Source organism: Vidua chalybeata, chromosome 5 (genome assembly GCF_026979565.1).
Source record: "Vidua chalybeata isolate OUT-0048 chromosome 5, bVidCha1 merged haplotype, whole genome shotgun sequence".
Lineage (NCBI taxonomy): Eukaryota > Metazoa > Chordata > Aves > Passeriformes > Viduidae > Vidua > Vidua chalybeata.
The window spans coordinates 15,455,193-15,476,717 of record NC_071534.1 but is presented as its reverse complement, the minus strand read 5'-3'; the positions used below and the strand labels follow the sequence as shown (position 1 = coordinate 15,476,717).

General features: G+C 38.7%; 1 protein-coding gene across 7 annotated transcripts; it reads right to left on the bottom strand.

Moving 5' to 3' along the window:
• Positions 1-371: 371 nt before the first annotated feature.
• On the bottom strand, positions 372-21,477 carry TMPO (thymopoietin). Of its 7 annotated transcripts, XM_053942398.1 has the most exons (10): positions 20,986-21,475; positions 13,633-13,759; positions 11,844-11,999; positions 10,368-10,468; positions 5,710-5,829; positions 5,506-5,601; positions 4,839-4,949; positions 3,930-4,019; positions 3,530-3,621; positions 372-2,257 (listed from the first exon to the last, which is right to left on the bottom strand). In XM_053942398.1, the coding sequence occupies exons 1-10, from the start codon at positions 21,226-21,228 to the stop codon at positions 1,966-1,968; spliced, it is 1,428 nt and encodes a 475-aa protein (XP_053798373.1). In that variant the 5' UTR covers positions 21,229-21,475; the 3' UTR covers positions 372-1,965. The 7 variants fall into 7 exon arrangements, with proteins under 7 accessions (XP_053798373.1, XP_053798376.1, XP_053798375.1 ...); XM_053942401.1 differs by lacking the exon at positions 5,710-5,829; XM_053942400.1 differs by lacking the exon at positions 3,930-4,019 and having other exon boundaries at positions 20,986-21,461.
• Between the last annotated feature and the right edge of the window lie 48 nt (positions 21,478-21,525).

The window sequence follows — 21,525 nt, the reverse complement described above, 5'->3', positions numbered from 1 at the left end:
GATTGTGGTTTGCTTTTTTTCTTTGATGATGCTAATAGTATCCCTGGAGGAGGTCAACTGAAAGTACTGCATATAACTAGGAAAGAAAGATTTTACATTCAACACGCAAAGTGGTGTGAGAAACAATTTAAAGTGAAAAGGAAGTTCCTTTAGCATTGAAGAACAAATGAAAGCTATCTTCTTCCCCCATCCAAAATAAAGGCCTGATATAGGCTAAAGGACTATGGCAGAAAACTCTGATACTACAAATATGATGCATACTTCTCCCACCAGGTGACATGAACTGACCTGAGTTTATTATCAGATTTTAAATTTTTTTTTTCCAATATGGAAGACCGTAGCAGCACAAAATGACACCACTGATACATTACTTGTCTTGATTTTGCTGCTTTTCAGCAATGCATTTATTTGATAAGGAAAATCCACACACATTAAAATCATTTTTATTTTTCTCCATTTTTGACACCAAAAGTGAATGTCTTATGTTACAATTCCCTATAGGATGGACACAAGTTTAGCTATTTGGATTACTCAAAAAAGCATTTTAGAAGGAAAAAAAACATTAAACAGGAAAAAACCCCAAAACTATTGCTTTGCTACAAATTACCATATTTGTCCCAAAATTCACAAAAAGTAAAGCTTCCCCATAGCTATAGTCTACACAATAACTGTACCTAGAGTAAAAAGATATTGACTATTAACTAATGTTCTCAGCTTTTTATAAGTAGCACTTTAAGAATAAGTAGTATGATTTATTGCAATTTTGTACCAAGCAATAAGACTGAACATCTGTATGCTGCAGATTTAAGCACACCAAAAATGTATACATTCACTTTAAAAAGATTTTTGCTTATCACTCTTCATTGGTAGTAGTGAAGTCAGCTGCCTGCTCAACCAAGTTACACAATAGAGAGTGTTTCAGCATGCTTCCACTGAGAAAAATAGTCAATGGCATGAAAGTAGTAAATCTCACCTTAAAAGATGAAACTAGCAGAAAATGCAGCAATGCCCTCTTCATACAAGAATAAAACTTCATATGGAATTTTCACACTTTGAGAATAGTTTTCTACATGAATATTTAAAGATAATCACATAAAGCTGTGTTGGAAAGACCTCACTTTTTAAAAAAGAAAAAGACCACTGCTAATGTTGGAATATCAACTGCTTCAGATAACAATCTTGACCCAAAAATGTATTTTAGTAGCAAATTATTATGATGTCGTTTTTATTTCCCACACATATTACTAATAAATAAGTTCCTCTAAGACATCTCTTGCCAATTAGATTTGTATTCAGTTCCTACAACACTGAGCACTAAAATGAAGGGATACATTTAAATGAAGTTACACTTAAACAGAGTTACTAATATGATACTAAGACTGTTACAGAAATGCAAACAGGTTTACAGTTACATTTAATAAAAAGTTACAGTAATCTACAGAAAAGGTTGCTGTTGTACTCTCTCTACATCCTAAGAGATCAAATTCAGTTATTTTGTTACTGAAAAAATGCATAAAGGAATGCATTTCCCTTTTCCCATGTTAAAATCCTTCTCCACTATAATCTAGAGACAGAAGTACAACTTCTTTTCTGTACAAAGGAAAAGCTTTAAAAACACAGCTTCACATTTTACTACATTTTTGCCCTTCTCAGCTTCCAAGTTCTTGCAAAAACAAATATACATTTTCTCAAAAGTGAATTTAAAGGATGTCCACATTAAAAAAATAAAGCCTACAAAAAGTTCAAAGATTTAAAAAAATGTTACTCCTATGGCAGTGATCTCCTACTTGTCCAAAGTCCAGAAAGTTACCAATGTCCGTTTAATATTATCTTTCTTCATTTATCCAATTTATCAGGTTCCAATCACATTATTTGTAAGAAGTCCTTGAGCCGATGAGAGGGCAGAAGAGTTCTCTACAATTAAAAAACAGGAGATCAAATTGGGTGTGCCTTTCAGAAAGATATTCATTCAGCACCGCCCGGAGTGACAATATTCAGGTATCTAGAAAAAGGATTTCCTTGATTAGTTTCCATTGACTGATAGACCAAAAACATGAAGACTGAAACAACAACAAAGAGAAGAACTTTTATCCACACGGGAACAGGGCGTTCTTTTTTTATTGGTGGTTTCTCCGACTTGATGTCAGTCGAGGTACCGTATTTTTGCGCATACTTAGAGTAACTTTCCTCCAGTATGAAGTCACTGGGCTCTAGAGGCCGGCTTGCAGCTCCTTTGATTGGTCTACGGCAGCTAGCACTGTTAATAAAAAAAAAGTAAAACTGAAATACTGAATATTTAAAAGAGCAATCTAAAGTACATAGGGAAGTTTTAGTATAATTAACGAACTAAGAAATATTTCTGGTGAATACAGTACCTGTAATACTACTTTTGAAGCTTGACAGATAAATAAGTTAATAATTCAATGTTCAAGCAAACACTTTTAAAAAAATCTCAAATGCTACTTCACCCTATCTACATAATAAGGATCATATCTGGCAATCAAACTGTAGAAAAAGTGTCTCCCTCTATTTGCTTTTTTAATGATTACTTATGCAGCTCTGCTGGGATTTCTAAACATAAGATTATCTCTGGCCAATAAAATATCTACTGATGGCTAAGCCAATACACAGAGCTAAAAGACAAAGTAAGGATTAAAAAACCCCATGTATACTGCCAAGTTCCTATATACAAGGAGTACACATATATGATCTTTATTTAAAAGAAGAAAAACCAGTGGTATGGATTTAACTAGACCTCAAAACAGAAGAACAATCATAAGTAGTCAGCAGATGCACTACAGTAGTAGCAACTGGTACTATGTATCTCCTTATGGTTACGAGTTTATGCAACTGCATAGACTGCAGTTTAAATTGAAGCTTTAATTCACATGGAGATGAAACACAGGAGATGATTTCACATCTTAACTTTTTCTGATATCCTTTAAACAGAGCAATTTTTAAAATTGCCTATTTAACCAGAGGGGTTGCTTCAATTTTTGTTTAAATATAAAGACAAAAAAACCCAAAATGCGCAAGTAATAGCCTTTCCTAGATGCCACCCTTATTCACGCTAAGAGCAATCAATATGACTGCCACCTAAAGGAAATAATAGGGTATCTAAAAGTTCTTTCTTTCTTGCTTTGCAAAAGAAAACTCAAATATATGCTGCAAGATCTTTCCTTAATTTAACATCAGGCCTGAGCAGTTGCATCTAGCCAAAAACTTAAATATTGCAAGTCATTACCACAGAAAAGCCCTTTCCATTTAACTTTCACCAGCCAGAAAGTCCAGTAATAATTCCTACTATACTACCACCCTGTTCTCCCTCCTCCAATTTCAACAGAGGAGGCTGTTTTGGTAACAAATCTATGTATATAGAATAGATGAATAGATAGCTGTCACAAATGTCATTGAGCCAGAGTCCAAAAACTGTTCCTCAAAAATCTATCAATATAATCAAAAGTTATTTCTCAGCTTAAATAGGTTTACAAGAATTGAGAAAAAAAGCCCCCATGAACCTTAAAAATACCTAATTCCTGTAGGTGTTGATACTTCATAAGGGAACATTTCTTTAAGAATATCCCTTTCTAGTCTTCTTTCTTCAGTAGTTCTCTCCAGCACCTAGGAAACCAAAACCAGTTAGAGGCTAAACAGACAGCAAACCTAAAAGCTTCTGCATAGCTACCTCAGTGACCACAACCGTGTGCAATTTGTAAGAATGACTGAGTCACCCAGTGCCGTTCAAGAAGTTTACTTCTTGGGTTTTAGAAGTTCGTTTAACCTTAATTATTGGCAGCCATCCAGTCACTTTTGGGGTCTTAAAGCATTCAGTGATCACCTCAGTTTCCTTTAAGATAAAGAGTAAGTTGTACAAAACCTATACACCTGCGAGCCGATGATGTAGATGACCAAAAAAACTTAATCATCACCTCTATCATGGCTGTGTTGAGCAGATCACAGGACTGGTTGTGACCAACATGATTTAAAAAGCACTGATGTGGGCAATCTGTCTCTTCTTGCTGTAATAAACCATACGGTATGCTGTAATAAACCACAGTACAGTAAAATACTGACTGAAATACCCCATCAGCAGTTTGGAATAGAACATCAAGTTGACCCACAACATTCGATTTCACAACTAAGTCTACATTGCAGTCATATTGTAAATGAAGTGTTAATAGCAGCTTTATCTACAGCTACATGAACAGACAAACAGCATCTTGCAATGTAAAATTCCACATTACAGTATTACATTAAGACAATTACATATACTCGCAGGTGCTTTCGACAGTTCTCCAAGAGATATAATTTTTGACAGCTTGAATAGGTTAACAGTAAAAGAATTCTTTTCTTTCTTCATAACTGACAGTAATCTACAGATGCTTTTTTAATTCAGGCATTTGGTCTAAAATAATTCTACTACTTGATTCCTTAAATTAAAGCACATTGCATTTTTTCAGGATAGGTTGATTTACAAGCTCAAAGGGAAGTAACCCAAGTCTAGTCTACTTTAAGCTAAAAAGAATTTAAAAGAAAAAAAAAATTCTACATTTTGTTCCGAAAAATAGCAGCACAAGGAGAAGTAACACATCAAAACATATTCGTCTTAGGAAAAAAGAAAAAAATCAGATTTTCACACACACATCCAAATCTGAAAGGGGAAGGGAAAATAAGTTTATATTCTGTTTTATGTCATGTGACAACACTAGTTTATTTTGACTGGTGTCACCTGGGCAATGACATCCTCCACCCCCTCTGTACTAAGAAGTAAGTCCACACACACAAGAATTTTGTTCACAGAGAGTAAGCAAGAGCAATCTAAGTTTTAATTTATTTACTTCAGCTGTCATCAGTGGTTTCTTTGGTGTTCTTCTGGGCATGTCTGAGAGTTCACTGACTGACAGTGTAGGAGCTGCATGCTTGAAATTTCCAGGCACCCTATTGCCAACCTGCCGAGATTCAAAATTGTTCAAACTCAGAAACAGCCAAAATACAAAATGAAAAGGGGCAAGGTGGCAAAAACAAAAAGCAAAACCTTTACGTGCATTGAATATATGCATGTTAGAAGTTAACTGAAGAAGGTTATGTAAAAGATACTCCAAGATTAGCAAAAGAAACACACTGCTTATCATTCTGAGTAGGTTCTTTTAAGCCATTTAGAAACATAAAAGCTATTTAGTTCACAAGAACAGCCAAACTTAAAAGCAAATATTCTGCATGTACTTAAATAAATTAAGAAAGTATCTAAGCTTTTAAAGTGGTGCTTTTCAGCCCTCCCCCCAAAAGACATTAGATTGGGACCTAGGTGTTGACCTGGTCTCATTTCAAAGTGAAGAATACTAGGTACTAAAACAAATACTGAGTATGTGTTTTCAAACACTACAGAATAGTCTTACTTTCCTTAAAACAGTCTTCTATTTGTCCAAAACAGAATGATTCTGTCAGTGAAGATATATTACAGAAGAATATCACAATTGATTAAACATATTTACTAAGCATATTTACTAGGGTCTCGTTGCTTGCAGCCAATATAGTTTCATTTATGGGAGTACTCTCTGATATTACAGCATCATCTATAGGCAACTGTTCTGTAGCTTCCACCTGTTTGTTTAAAACAAACAAAAAACAACAATTGAATAAAAGAGCCACTGGGACCCTAAGAGTGAGAGAAAAAAAGAAAGCTTGTCTATTATAAAAGCCTCTCATCACCCTTTTTCTTGGTGTTCTTCTTGACACTCTTGTAGACTCCCTAGAAAATGCCTGCAGAGGTCCACTTTTTGAAGATCCACTTGTCCAGACAGTCTCAGTAACTCCATCTTGAGAATAGGTCTATTCAAGCATCAAACACATGATCATATACATGAAAACCAGCTCCAAACAACAGATACTCACAACCAAAAGCCAAAATAATAGCATGCACACTCCAGAAGCAACATGTCTACAATCAAAAAATCTGTGGATCCTAATACATTTAATAATGAATAGCTGGCTAGATTAGTAGCATTGACCATAATAACTATATTTGAGCACATTGTTGCTTAAATACAGAACTGAATAGATAATGCCCAACAGGAAAACCTGATACTTTGCTCACTGTCCTAGAATGAGCTAACATGAGGAGTTATATCAAGTCATGGACAGCAGACATGAAGCTTTCAGGCCCATTACATTTCCTGCCTACACATAAAAAAAATAAATCTATGAGCATAAGCAGAAAGCATCACCATTTTCTCTACACAGATAGGGTTCTATTTTCTCAAGAAGAGTTGGGCACAGTTTATGCACAGCCACCTATGTTTCAACAGGAACTAATCTTCAGCCACAGGGGTCAGGGAGAAACACTGAATAATCTTAAAAAGTTTCCACATACAGGGATGAAAGTAACAATTTTCACATAACAGCAGGTTTAAACAATCAAGCCTGATACAGATCTCTCACAATTGAAGTAACAGCATGAAGCACCAAGCTTGTATAGCCATTAACAAACGCAGATCATTCCCTATGCTCTACTGTAAGTTTCATGCTCAAAGCAAATATTCCCCTCAAAACTAAATCCAAGATGGAAAGGGAGATGTGGAACTGCTTCATCTAGATTACATACAAGATTTTCTTTTTTATTTGGTTAAGTTTAAACATAAAAATTATTACCTCTTAAATACTTCTATCTTTGCACATTAACACCTCATACGGAGATGTATTACCAAGTTTTTAGAAGTTACACTCATTGCTAAATAAAGTTATACACTGCAACTGCCAGTTACAGGTTCAATAGTGGAAATGACTTCACTACAACAGTATCAGCCCCAAAACAAATGTGTTAAGAGAACAGGTTGAAAATTATTTATTAATTGAGAAGGGACAGTGAAACTAGAAGCTGAGCTGCTTTATGGTTCTATGACAAAGTCTGTATAATATCTACACAGCAGAGGGAGCACAAGTGTTTCACTTCATTCCAAAGTCACTGAAGTACTTTATAAAACAAATGCACAGACCTTAGGTCCAAACAGCTTGACAGATTTTTTTTTTTTAGAATTGTAGATTTCAGCCTAATTCTCCAAAATTCTTCATAATTTTAACAGACTTTTGATTAAACATCTTCTAACCCCTTCTTAAATATTTACCAGACACTACATTCTCTTCCTTCCTGCAATCTACAATCACAGTTCCCTACTTCAACCCCATACACGTTCTATTTGAGAGGTGATCTTTAGAAGCTTAGAAAGAAAACACTAATTTCAGAGTGTTTCTACTCCAACAATCCACTCAGGAAAGCAAATTCACTCATACGAGTAACTACGAGCTCCCCATTCCAGATTATTTGACTATGAATTACTTATCTTCTAATGAAAGTGAGAAGCACTTCACTAATAACTGCCACTGTTCTTCAGATGCTTTAATCATATGTTTTAAGTATCAACTTTCAAGTTTTTTTCTTGCATGAAAAGTTTAGGAAAAACCAGAAACTACTGCATAAAATCCACCCAGACACAACAAAAAAGAAGAAATAAAAATTGTTGTCTACAGTTATAATTATCCTCACTGTCAATGGAACAGGCTTCTAAATCTTATCGAAATGCAACGCTCATGTTAGGTACACCAACACCCTGTAACATAACCAGAGAAACTACAATGGTGTGGTACACAAGCAGTGTTCAGTATGTGCTTCTACCTGTCAAATAACTCATGAGCAGTAGAGCTATAGATTATGACTTTACCTCAGCTATCACTTATCAAGTTACTATACAGGTGTTAAAAAAAAAAATACAGGGAAGAGTAGGGGAACATGACACATGTAGAATGTCACTGTACAAAGTTTCAGGAGAGCGACTAGTTCTACATTGCTCCTTCATATTTACACTGTTTAGCCTACCTCCTTCTGCCCAATGCCATTTACTATGACATGTCAGGCTCAGTTTTGAACTCCTACTCTAGAATGACCTACTGGATTAGAAGAGGGTATTTGAATTAGGGTTTTCTGCCAATTTTTCACTATGAAGATGTAATTAAACAAAAACAGCGGAGCTCAAGTTCATCCAGCCCTCCACTGCTAACTAACTGATAAGACCCATATTCAACCTCCCCACCCAATTTCTTCTGCAGCAGTCTGCCTAATAACTATCTATTTGTACTCTCTTCTCAAGAGAACAGCTACATGCAGCCATGCCAAATGACAAACAGTCTTGTCAGCTACATACGTCTGGTCTAAAAGGAGCGCTGCACAGGACCTAGAAGTAACTAGCAAGTCTGCTCACACCACACTGCCCACCAGTTCAGCCTCACCATGCTTCAGACACTCAATCTTTGTGCCAATGCCGCACAGCGCAAAACAGTTGAAGTAATTCTGCAGAATGAGCACAGTCCCTTGACACATTAGCAGAAAACCTACAATGTAATTCCAAAGAAGAAGGGGAGGAAAAAAAAAAAAAATCTTCTCCACGTTCTGGTTTTGTTCTCAGCAAAATACATGACTACACACATTTGCTAGCCAAAAGCATTAAGTTGTTCTTGGCTTCAAGCAGCTGCAAAATTTTACTGGGGGGTGGGTGGAGCTGTTTGTTTTGGGGTTTTTGGTGGTTTTGTCTGTTTGCTGTATTTAAAAAAAAAACCCAAAACAAGAAGAAACAGCCAGAAGTTCAAAAGTAAAAGGTTCAACAAACTAAAGAGAGTTCCTGAAGAATTTAGCAATTTTGAAATTAGGTAATTTTTTGATTATTCCTTTGATTAAGTCCTGGTAATTGAGATATGCAAGTTGCAAAATATTGCATCTGTACTGCACATGTAAGATTGCAAAAACAGTAATGACCTGATATTAATATAGTGAAACTGCATGACAAAAAATTGAGTAAGCAAATCATCACTTAAAATGCCACAAAAATACCTCAGTAAATATCTTTTATTCTGTAAGAGTTCCTGAAGGCTACAAGTTTTGTTTGTTGATAGCAGAATTAAATATCTTTATTACACTGAAGCTGGCAGGGATTTCCGGCAGAAAAACCATTTAGAAAAAAAGTGATTCTTACAATACAAGAACCTAAAGATTAAGATGCTCATTATAAAGACCATTACAAGCACAAGTTGCCTGATCAAATTAAAGAATATTTGGTGCATTGAACTATGTGTGTGTTTTAATTTTTTGAAGTAAAATCTGTTCAGCTTGCACCCTAAAACTCCAACTTAAAACAAGCAAATTAGTTATGGATCTCCACAGCTGTGTTGTATTACTCAAGATCATATAGCAGCATTTTACCTGTTTTAAGAGACATCCATAGCTAAAGCATGTTTGTACATATACACACACACATTAAATAGCAAGCATCTGGCATTTAACAAAGTATTGAGAAAAGTCACTGCGATCTGCTAAAATACACTAAGCAATTAAAAAGTCAGATTCTGGGTCAGTGAATGTTTCTTTACAAGTCCTTTACTGTAGCACAACTTCACTACTTACTGGACCGATGAACAACACTCTAAAGACTTTAAGTATCCTAATCTGGGGAACAGGGTATTTCGTGACACTTTCATAACAGAAGGACAGATCGGCTATCAACTACAAAACCCAGTATGAAAATCAGAGGTACTTCTGTAAAATGCCTCTTCCATCAAGACAGCAGAACTAATATTTATAAGTAAAGAACAGGTGGTACATACAGGTGGGAGACCTACACTTGTTATTTATTCTTTTTCTTCATAGGAGAAGTTTTTCAACAAATTCGCATCTACTCTAGTACTGCTGCTACAAACATAGTTGAAGAAAAAATATTACATAGACAGCTAGCATACGTGTGTACACGCATACAGACATATAGGCATATACCCAAATACATTACTTCACATACTACATTTAAATGAGTCATTAAACAGATGTATTTAAAATGCATACCTATATCTGTAGCTATCTAATCATATATATACACGTATTTTAAAACACTAGTTAAAAAAAACAAAAAACCCACACACCCCTTTTTCCAAACATTTTTTTTTGAGAAACCACTGCTTTTATTAAATCAAGTTGATTATAGGCATCCAACAGAAAGCCATCAGCCCACATGACTTAATCTGCTAGGTTTCCAAAATGAAACACATTAAGGTTGCCTACTATTCTTCTCCAGGAGGTGCTACAGCACGTAGCAAGTCAGACAAACAGCTTTTAGCAGACCATAACTTTGAACATTATCAGACAAGCTAAAAACAGCCGCTATAGTTAATTCACAAGATTTTCATGCTATATTAGAACAGGCTTTCTAAAAGAACTTTTAAAAACCAGCATGGCTCACTTAGTCAAATGTGATGTTAAAAGTAGTAAGGTGTTTAGTGAGCACATCACCTGCAGTTAGTAGCTGTTCCACGTGCCGCTATGACAAACATACCTGGTTATGTTCAACAACTCTTTTTTGTTTGAGTGCTACTGGCATCTTCATCCTGGCTTTCAGAGGTTCTCTCTTCTCAAGCCTCAGCTCAGTCTTCGGATCTACAATCAGTTTTAATATAACTAGTTTAATATACTACTAGTTGTTGTACCAACTACTAGTTGAAACCAAATGTATTTTAATAAAAATTCATTCTGAGAGGCAACATAACGCTTATGAGTTACCATTTTCTTAAAAAGCTGTGAAACAGGTATATTTCTCTATTAAATGTATAAGAACAAAGACTTTTTAAGAATAACCTTAAAATTATTTTAAAACACGTATTTACTTTTTTTGCTAAAAATCCTACATTTCAGATAAGCCTTGACAAATCCAGCAGTTCCATTTAGAAACTGCTATCAAATCGCAATTCCTTTAATCAAAGTACCATTCTACTATTGATTGTAGGAAAGGTATTGAAGCTTGTCAATATTGTTTGAAGTTGATAGAGTAGTTTCTTCTAATATATCTCCTTTTATATAAAACCCCATTTTTGATGCAGTAGAAAGTGGTTAGCAGTCATCTCACCAATAAAAAGATGCATTATTTCCACCACTTTTCTAAAATTCTAATAGCTTTACACCAACATATTTAAGATTTATTAATAAAAAACTTCTTTTTGGTAGCGGAGAAGGGGAATATTTGGGTTTGAGTTTTTTCCCCGAGTGTGTGAACAGTTCAGTATTTATATGAAGCATATGTAATTATAAGAAGTTATCTGTCAGTTGTGACTGGGCTCTTGGCTGTCCCAAACATTAATAAATCAATCTCTAACATCCTTTGCCCCTTAAAAGTGCAAGATATAAAAGCTGAAAAACAAGCCCAAATATGCAAGGGAGATCAATCCAATTACTAGTTGTATTTCAACCCTTTCTGTCCTATGTCCATGGAAATTCCTGTAAAAAACAAAACAAATCCACTCCCAAAACCAACCCATACTAAATAAGCATCTTCTAACACCCAAATCAAGTAATTATTTAAAACCTGTGCTGTTTTTATTTTTTATAAATTGCACAATGGTGTGTTTTCAGTTCCACTTCCCCCACCACTACACATGTTTGATACAAACTTGATATTAAAACCCAGAAAACACAGCCAGGACCAACCAGTCCTGGTTGGACTAGTACTTAAGTATGAAGTGCAAAGAACATTGAAACATCCAATATGCAGTTCTCCTATCTATTAGATTGGCAGGCTCCATCCAGTCTGGGGAAAATGAAGGGACCAGTTCAGTAGCAAAAGGTTTCCTTTCCCAGAACAGGCATCTGGATCACTGTGCTGGTACTGCATGATCAAGTACATGACTGACATGGCCCACAGCAGTATTTTACAGCCCCACCCAACAGCAAGATCATACCCTCTTTAGGTTATTTGTACTGCAAGGATTACTCATGTATAATTTGAATTGTTCCCATGCAAGTTCCACTTGAGTCTTACCTTCCTCATTGTCACTGTACTGGTCAGAATCATTGTTTCCATTCTGTCTGGTGTTCTCAGTAGTTGAAATTGCTGGGAGAGGCACAGGTGCTTTCAGGTCAGGACCTTGTTCCATCAGTTTCAGAAGCTTTTTCTCATAAAGTTTCCTAGTAGTAGCTATAACAAGGAAGGATACATGTTAAGGAAACAGTTTTAATCTTTCCTGACTTGCCTGATAGAACTTGGCTATTACATATTCTTTGGGAATTTCTGAACATAATGTTTTGTTTACTTTTAATCAGTTTGTATGGCCCAGAGTGTCTCTCTCTCTCTCTATATATATATACACAGGCACACACCTCTAGGTACACAACTCTGCCTCTAAGGCTTCTAACTTTTCAGTTTAAGAGAATTCTTAGATAAACTCAGACCTCTTTGTATGCTGAAAGTTATAGAAAGGAAATTTACCTCATTCTTAGATGTTTTGCTTCATATGCTGCAATATAAAAGCTGTTATTCCCTCACACACAAAAAAAAAAAGTGAATTTGATAATGCAAGGGCAACAATTTCCATGCAGATTGTTCTATTATTCTCCTAATTCCCTCACCCTGAAATTAATTCCCCTGCCTTTTCCTTGTTGTCAAATTGAGTCCAATAAGCATCAGATGCGGTGCAAGCAAGCAGCAACAACAGAACTTTCTGCTTGCTGACATCTAGCCATCAGGCTGGCTTGCTTGAGCTAAGAGTACAGCTGTTTAAAATATTTTAAGTCTAGCACATACTTCCACATCTGGACTTTGTTGGCAAAAAAATGTAGAGGTGACTAGTGCCTGAGCTGTTAGCTGCAGGAAAAAAAAAAATCATCTAACTTTTGAAGTTTTCTGATAAGAGGAAACCACCATTTAAAAGAAATGGCAGCCTCTCAAGAAAGAGTCCATACCCTCTAAGAAATAAAGGCAATAAATTAGACCAAATGTAAATGCCTTTCCAGTGGACTACATGGTTTCTTGAGTACTATCCAAGAGGCACAGGATGAATGGCAAGGTATGCAGAATCAGCTAACTGAAAATATTACAGATAAGACTTTGAATACACACAGGACTGCAGGCTCAGTCATGGACACTTCCATCCACCTAGGATTTTAAGAACATTCCACAGAAGGCTCTGCATACTACAGATAACAATCTTTTTTTCAAGAGTTGTGAAATCAAATTCCCTTGCCATTAGGCTACTGCACAATCTGAAAGGCAAGGTACTTTGATCTCACATCACAGACAAGTGCCCAAGGCAGGAGATCAGGCTGGGGTCAGGACTACTCCTGACATAGGCCAGCACACAGGACAGAATGCTAGGCTAGAAAAAAACATTAGCAAAGGAAAACATTACTGCACAACACTGTCAGTAAGAAATGCTCTAGGGAAAGGGAAGTTCCCTGTTCTCATTCTGCTCTCCATGTTATTAGGTTATTATGTAAGATATATTTCCTATTTAAGTGAGCCCAGATCTAAACTTCTGTATCACAAGACCTAACTAGCCCAGCACTGAACTTTAACTAATGGTTACACAGCTTCAGAAAAGAAGTTGGAACATCTCCAGCTGGCCTAGAACAGGAAAAGCAAACTGCAGACTTGCTCACCTGCAATGCTTCAAGACTTCTCAATGTAAACAGACATTTGATGAAAATATCCTAGGTGGAAAGTAGCATTGCAACAGTACTGGTACTAAAAAGTAACTGTACCAGGGAAATTTCACAAGTGAGGTATAGTGAGAAATAAAACAGATTAGTATCTACTAGTTCAATTGACCTACCTACAATTGGGCCGGGATTTACTCCATACTTCATAAGTTTCTCTTGAAGGTCTTCATTACTCATCTCAGTTATATCTAGGCCATCCTTCTCCTCTGGTCTGGGTTTGTCAGTTTTCTTTGTAGCTTTCTGAGAATAGGAGGGAGAAATGAGAGACAGTGTTTCCAGTTAATACTGAACACATTTTTTTCTTCTAAGGTAACAGGAAAACACAGTGTGCTAAACATATAAACCCAGAAGAAATTAATTCTATTCTCACCCATGATCACTACTAAAGCCTATGTGAAACAGTACAAACATTTACATCTACTAAGAAAACACACACAAGTTTTCTGCTTAGGAAGGAAATACCCAGTACAAGTCTCCTCTGCAGTTAAAAAAAAAAAAAAGAAATCGCTCATTATTCTGGTCTTGTGTTTTAATTTGAAGTTCAAATATATAGCGGGAAGGGATTGCTTTCCTGTGACTGGAGAAGTAAGCTTCTAGCCATTTCACCATCACTACACAAAACTACAAATATTTATGTTACATTGGCGTTTCTTTGCATTATTTTTCTACCTGATAGGTCATTTCTTCCTCTAATGATATGGAACAAGTTCTTTAGTATCTACATACTTCCAACCAAGTTTCCAAAACCCCTATTCCTACTTATCCTGTCATTCTCTGTAAGATTACATAATATTACAAGGAAAGGCAAAAATCAGAAACAGTCTCATATTTCCAAAATCCTCCTTGTCTGCTTAGGCCTCTGCTACTTGTAGCTCTAAAAAATTCTAAATCCAACTCTGGCAACACTACTTGAACACTTGGCAATGCACCATCACCACATGCAGATGGCTATCAAAATAATCTGCTGAGATGCTACTCCTAAATTAGCAGTTTCCTCTCAATCCAAACAGAGTGATCATAACACTTCAACTTGGGAAGCCTCTGTTGCTACAATAGGGTTTGTAAAAGTGAAGAGGTAAAACACAAAAAAGCATGCTTAGTATTTGCATGCTCTTTACTAAGAAAGACCTTGATATTGCTTTGAAATAAGTCACATTTGTATCTCAAAGTTGTATTATATAAACAGACAATTTCTGCACTTAGCATTTTTCTCAACACAGTTGTCCAGAGGGCCTATCTGGTTGTTTTTTTGGTACTAACAAAAAATTAAAATTCCAAATACAAATAGCCTATAAGCACTCAGTAATGATTAACAGGTCATCTTCTTGTTGCATTTTATAAGATAGCAAGAAAACACTTTAAGTAATGATTTACATGAGCTAACAGTATCTATCCAGCTATTGATGCCAGTTCAATATTTGTTTGCATGCAAGCTTGGTCTTGCCTCAAGCATCTTGGTATTTTAAAACTAAGCAGGGACTAAACGAGGGCTTCCCAAATATATCTGACTCCAAATTTTCCTCTTACTTTTGGATATTCCACCATGATAAACTTAAAATAGGTGCTGAAAAGCAACAGAATCTCTAAGGATCATGGCATTTCTTTAAGAAATAGACTCCAAACAGTCCAAAGAAAGTATAGGGTCATTAAAGCAGCAGATTTGACTGAAGACAGATTTACAGCTCACTTTATCAGTCATTGCACTCTTAATTAGTTTCTGAAGCAATTGAGCCATACCCAAGAAACAATCAACTTGCAAATGCATGAGACTTTTATTCACTTTTGAACATGTTGGCCATAACATTATGTCAAGTTAAATATTGCATTAACTTTAATTTCATATTCAATGTGTTTTTTCTGGACTACTGAACTGTACAAACAGAAAAGTTCTGAAAAAAATGCTGGGTTTTCTTGTTGAGATCTGTTTAGACTAATGACGGCTCTGGTGTTTGCCCACATCACCACACAGATTAATCAAGATGCTAGTCCATATTTTACAAAAAAAACACCATGGTGCAGGAAATCGACATTCCAATGACACTTTAGAGAAACTGGAATCCCAATGTAATGTATCCCTACCTTTGTTCACTTAGAGACCACAGAAGAGACTATAACAATATACACCAGAAAGATATACTCTGCATTCTGGACGCCATTTCACCTTTTCCTGCACAACTGTCACAAACAGAGATCATCAAAACAGCCTGTTTCAGCAAAGAAAAAGAGTAGGGAGGGGATGAAGGAAGTTGAAAGTAATCTATGTTCTTCAATAATTGGGCCAGATGTGTTCATTTTGTGTTCTGCAAGGTCACAGCTTTTACTTTCGAACACCTATTCTCCTTAGAGCAGGAGCAAATGACTTCCCTTGTACAAGTAGAAAGCCGCCATCTAATCATTCACTGGACTACAAGGTGAATCTCTAGAAGCATAAGGCTGGATAGAAGAATTTATCACACCTCAGCTGTGGTATGACAGCATCAACTTCAGCAACAACACTAAATTTAATTATCACTACTATTATAGTAAAATGCATCACTATGCTTCCTGTGAATTATGACAACTTGTCCACTGGACTACACCATGAGACAGATCAAAAGAGCCAGCTTAAAAGTTTAACACTGTAAATTAAATACAAACAAACCCAAAAACCCACACTCTCATTTACCTGTTTTAAGGCCACAAGAAAATGTCTTACTGTGGTGCAGAGACGAAGTACTTGAAATGAAATTGTGGCAGAATTTGTCAAAGTAAGGTAGTGCCATTGACCACTTTGCCCATAATGTAAATATTTTTGCAGTAATACACCCAAATCTATGTAAATATTTTTGCAACAATATACCCAGATCAATAAATCCTTATCTGAAGATCTTCTAATCCAATCCAGAGCTCAAAGCACTAAAAAAATTTTTCTAGTCATTGCTATTTTCTAGAAAACAGAAGATGGAAAATTATCTGCATACTTCACAGCCAGAGACCAGCTTAATCAGGCAGACTTCATAAGCGCCTGTACTAGTCCTAGCACTGTCCCAAAGACAAGCATAAGAAGAAACATGCTGAACAATCCATTAAATAATAAAACCAACTATAGGACATCACCCAAAACTATTTTCAAATCCCAAGTTAAATGGCATCTACATCAGGATACCCAAGGATTTTAATCCCAAACAGGTGCAGCTTCATCGCTAGACACAAAAAAAGGTCAGGGCTTATTTATGATTTCTCTGAATGAGGTTAAGATAGGCTAAAGAAAGCCCAAATCACACCAAGAGAATACTGTTTAATTCTCCAGTCTGCAGAGTTTCCTCTGGTAACAAATAACTATTTCTCTTAGGAGAAGTGAAGGAACTGGATATGCAAAGTGTTAATAATAGATTTATACTGTGAAATAGATAGGTCTTTATTCCCCTTGTACTTTTTATTCTACCATACACAATCATTCCCTGCAGTAGAATTTCCTTTTTTAAAAATCAAGTCCTACTAAACTTTTTAACCTTAAAGGCCTGGAAACAATATTTACCAAGAGCTACAGGATAGACAAACAGTGGAAAGGACATTATGCAGCAGCAATTCAAAAGATACTGATACACACAACTTAGAGAACTCACTACCTTTTAACCTTAATTAGTAAGTGCCAGACTTAAAATTTCCCAGCCTGTGTACAGTAACAGACAGAAATTATAAGATTATGGACTATACAACCCTTCCACCCCTTCTCCTCCCAGACACTAATTTCCATGTTACTTGGTGAAGGAAATGCACCCACTCAAAGTCTGAAGGTGCAGAACAGCCTGGCAGGACTTCTCACTATAGTGGGAATTACTTTGGTCATCTCATCCCTGCTGCCCACAGCTTTCTCTCAGCCAGCAGATGAGCACTGTTTAGAAGGCCACAAAGGATTTAAACTGTATTCTGGGTGATGTTGGTGTGGCACTTCGTAATTAAGACATACAGCCACACAGCAAACACCAAAGAGATTCCCTGCCTTCACTGGGCACGCAGAGATGCTTTACACTGCCTCACCTATCCAGTACACTTTCCACAAACCTAATCTTCATAAACTACCAGTTTTATCATTATCTTCTCTTTTCCAATAGGGAAGGGGTTGAAGCTGTTGTTACCTCAGCTACAGATATCACAACCACAGCATTCCGACTATGAAGAGCTGAAGCTGGCTCTTTATTTACTTGGCTACTTGATTAGAACAAAAATTCTCAACAACCCAAACAAACAACTCTCCCCCTTCCCCCCCATCAAACTAAACATCTTTACGTGATAGGTCTCTTGTATGACCTTTCTAACAGGCCCTTCAGGTCCAGATGTTCTCATCATACCTTCATTAACAGGAGACATCTGACTGATCTTTTTCATATAATCACTTTAAAGGTCAAAAATATCACTCAATATATGCATTAGAAGTGATTCTTCCAGGACATGAAATACACAGCAAACTCAGTCATAATAATCTACACATTCTCAGCTCTGAACAGTTCCTGTTTGACAACAGAGTCAAGACAATATTATTGGTACATGCTTTAAAATAATGGTCCTAGAGAGGAAAAAATGTAATTTCATAGTTACTTTTCCTGTGAGCTATCTTTGCTGACATTCAGCCCGTAACTAACCAGGACAAGGGGCATTCAGAAGCAGATGGTTCACCCTGCAGCAAAACAGTGTCTTGTATACCTAGTCACTGTCCTCAGATACCACTATGCCAAACAGGCTTAAGGGAAAAAAGCAAAAAAGTTTCTCAAAAACATTAGTAGAGCTGGAGAAGCTGGCTCCTCTAGACAATATTATCAGACTGAGCCACAAACAGGCATGATTTTAAAAGCTTTTCCTGTTCTGGTAGGAATATATAGCCAAAGTGAGCTATATATTCTTGGGTTGGGTAGAGCTAAGGCAGAAGAGTGATGGATTCAAAACACATAATTAGCAACAGAATTTAAACTATGGGGTTTTGTCTCTGCACAGCTTTTATCAATAGAAAATAAGCACCTGAATGCATTATCAAGTGCTCAGAACTTAGAAAAATCCCACTAAAATGACAGTGTAGACAGTTCAAAATTACTAATTACCATGTCAAAACTCTTAATGCCAGCATTAAGAGACCTGGTATAGCTTTCAGCGACTGCAGAATGGATATTCAGATTATTCTTTGCACTTGTTGCTCACGCCCACTTTAAGAAAAGCGATGCCTGCCCCCCTTCAGGACCCCCAAGCCAGCCGAGTGATCCCGCGGGTGTCGCAGGAGGAGCCGCTCGGAGCGAGCGCCCCCTGGCGCCCGGCCCGCACCGCCGCACGGGCCGCGACCCCGCCCGCGCTGCCCCACCCTCCGACTCCTCCGCACACACGAGGACTGCAACTCAACCAGGCTGCAGGCTCTGAGAGGCTTGTAACTATTTGCCCGTAATAAAGCCACGGGCGAGCGGGCCCAGGGACGGGTGGGGGAAGGCCCGTTCTTTTACTTTATTCCTCCTTTCCATAAATCCTTGCAGTTCCAGCTTCCCCCCTTGCCCCTTATTTCTAACTTCTTTCAAATGTCAGAGTGCTTTCCCTCTTGTCCTCTCTTAATCTTATCAAGATATTTGGCTTTCGTTTTTCACCAGAATCCCAGTCCCCTAGGATGTCAGGCTTCTCTCACTCTTCCTCTTCTTTCCAATTGTTCTGGGGGCAAATTGCTCTGGAGGCACCTGTGCTAATCTTTTTGAAGGACAGCTGATCAGAGAAGCACCCTTATGCCAAAAGACATTAACAGGAACAAGTTACTCAGGCTACAAGCAGTTGCAGAACTACTCAAGTGGCACAAAGGAGGCAACAAGTACACATCATCCAAGTTTGTTTTGCTTGGCAGGTATTGTTTGGGATTTTTCTGAGTGTTTTGGTTGGGGTGGGGGGGGGTCAAGGGGAAGGCGACACAACACAGGGCACAACGGACGCAAATCTGAGTAGCTCTCACTGGAGTATTTGCTGAAGTTCTGGAACTTCTGATGATACAGTGCTCTGATACTAACACACAAGATAAGCATAAGTTACACAGAGCCTTCCAGATATTGTTAACAAAAGTGTAGGAGTACCACCCATTCTGTAAACATAAAAAAACTCACCCATAATTGTTTAAACTTAAGCACTGTGGAAAGCAAAACTCAGATCTAGGATAGGAACTAGCAGTTCTGAGATGTTACTCCTCCAACAAGCATGAAACAAGTCAGATTCATGCTCATCCTGTTTAACTCAAAAGCACCTTATGAATGCTATCAGCAGACCACTCTGAGATATGTCTGTTTCACTGTAACTGCATTCAGTAAATGCCCATTAACTGTCTGAAATAGACAGAATTAAAGTAAATAACTTGGTTTTAGAGATATCTTCCTCTTGAAGTTGCAGTTTTCAACTTTTTAATTCAAGAACTGTTCTCTTGGGCTTTTGAAGGTTAAAGCGTGAAAGACCTTCAAAGGACTCCGTTTCTCGGCACTCCCGTAACTAATGACCTTTGAAACACAGTATCTAAGATACAATTAAATACTTTCACTCACTATCACACACATTAGGACTCCGGAAGCTGATAATCATTATCCAAGCCTTTTCTCGAGATCAGACATCTTACAATTATCAATTACAACACTGCTTTCTCAATATATACAAATTTATAGTCCACGTAGGAAAAAATAAGAAAGAAATCACATTTTCCCAAAGAGAAAAACTTCAAATGGCATCATCTTCCCCTCTTTCCTCACACGTGTAAAGTCTAAGAAAACAAGCACAGTGGACAAACAGAACAGACACCAGAGGCGCTTGGCTATAATACACATCTTAGGGGTACGAGCAAGACATCTACATTACGCAGACCCTCTTTACACTAAACAGTCCACTTCATTAAGCGAAACAAACCAGCTGTTCCCGCACAGCTTCATCCTTTCATTTAGAGGCATTTACACCGAGCAGCGTTGCTGCCGTACAACCGTACAACAAGCGGACCGGAGCCCTTTCCTGAGCAAGTTGCAACCTCGTACAGGTCTCTTGCTTCGTTCCTCCAACACTGAAATGGTCTACTTAGGACGCCGCTCGCCAAGCTACAGTAAAGGTTTCCCAATTTACAGTCGGGGGGCTGTCGCACTCTCCACGCGCGGTCGCGCTGCCCCGGCTCCCCGAGCCAGCCGCTCCAAAGGGCGCTCCGGGCGGGACGCATCCTGGAGGAGCAGCCAGCGGCCCCCGTCCCAACTCGTTCCTGGTGCTGGGCGGCCGCCCAGCAGCGCCGCTGCCCCTCTCCCCCAGGCGGAGGGACCATCCCAGCCGGGCACGATCTCACCCCCAGCCGCGCCACAGACTCTCCCGACCCCGTGCGGGCACCCCGGCGCGTCGCGCCGCTCCCCGAGCCGCGGCCGGCGGCCGGCCCCGTTCGGGCGGGAAAGCGGGCCCGAGGCTGCCAGGAAGCCGAGGCGGCGGGGGCAGGAGGCAGCGGTACTCACCCGCCCGGCGGCAGCAGCTCCGCGGCTCCGGGCGCCGAGAGGTGTGGGCTCCCGCTCCTCGTCGCTGGAAAAGTCGGGCTGCGCGAGGGCGGGCGGGTTGCGGGCGGTGAGGTGCTGCAGGTAGAGCTGCACGTACACGTCCTTGCGCTGCTCGCCGCCCGGGAGGCTCACATTGTTAGCGATCAGCTCGCTCTTCAGCTTCTCCTTGGTCAGCACCGACGGATCCGCCAGGAACTCGGGCATCGCCGCCGGCCGCAGCCGCCGCCGCCGCCGCTCTCCCGGGAGAGGCACCAACAAAGCGCGGGGAGAAGGGGCGGGGGAGCGCGAGGAGGAGGACTCGCCTGCTCCGCGCCAGGGACCAGCTCCACAGCGGGCGGGCGCGCGCACCGAGCGCTTCTTCCCAGACAGCAATAAACGGCGCCCTGATTGGCGCGGAGGGCAACGAAGCGGTTCCGCTATTGGCTGGCGGGCGGAAAGGGGGCGGGACGCGCGGGAGCAGCGGCGTTGGTGCTTTGCGCGAGGGACAGTAACGCAGTTTAA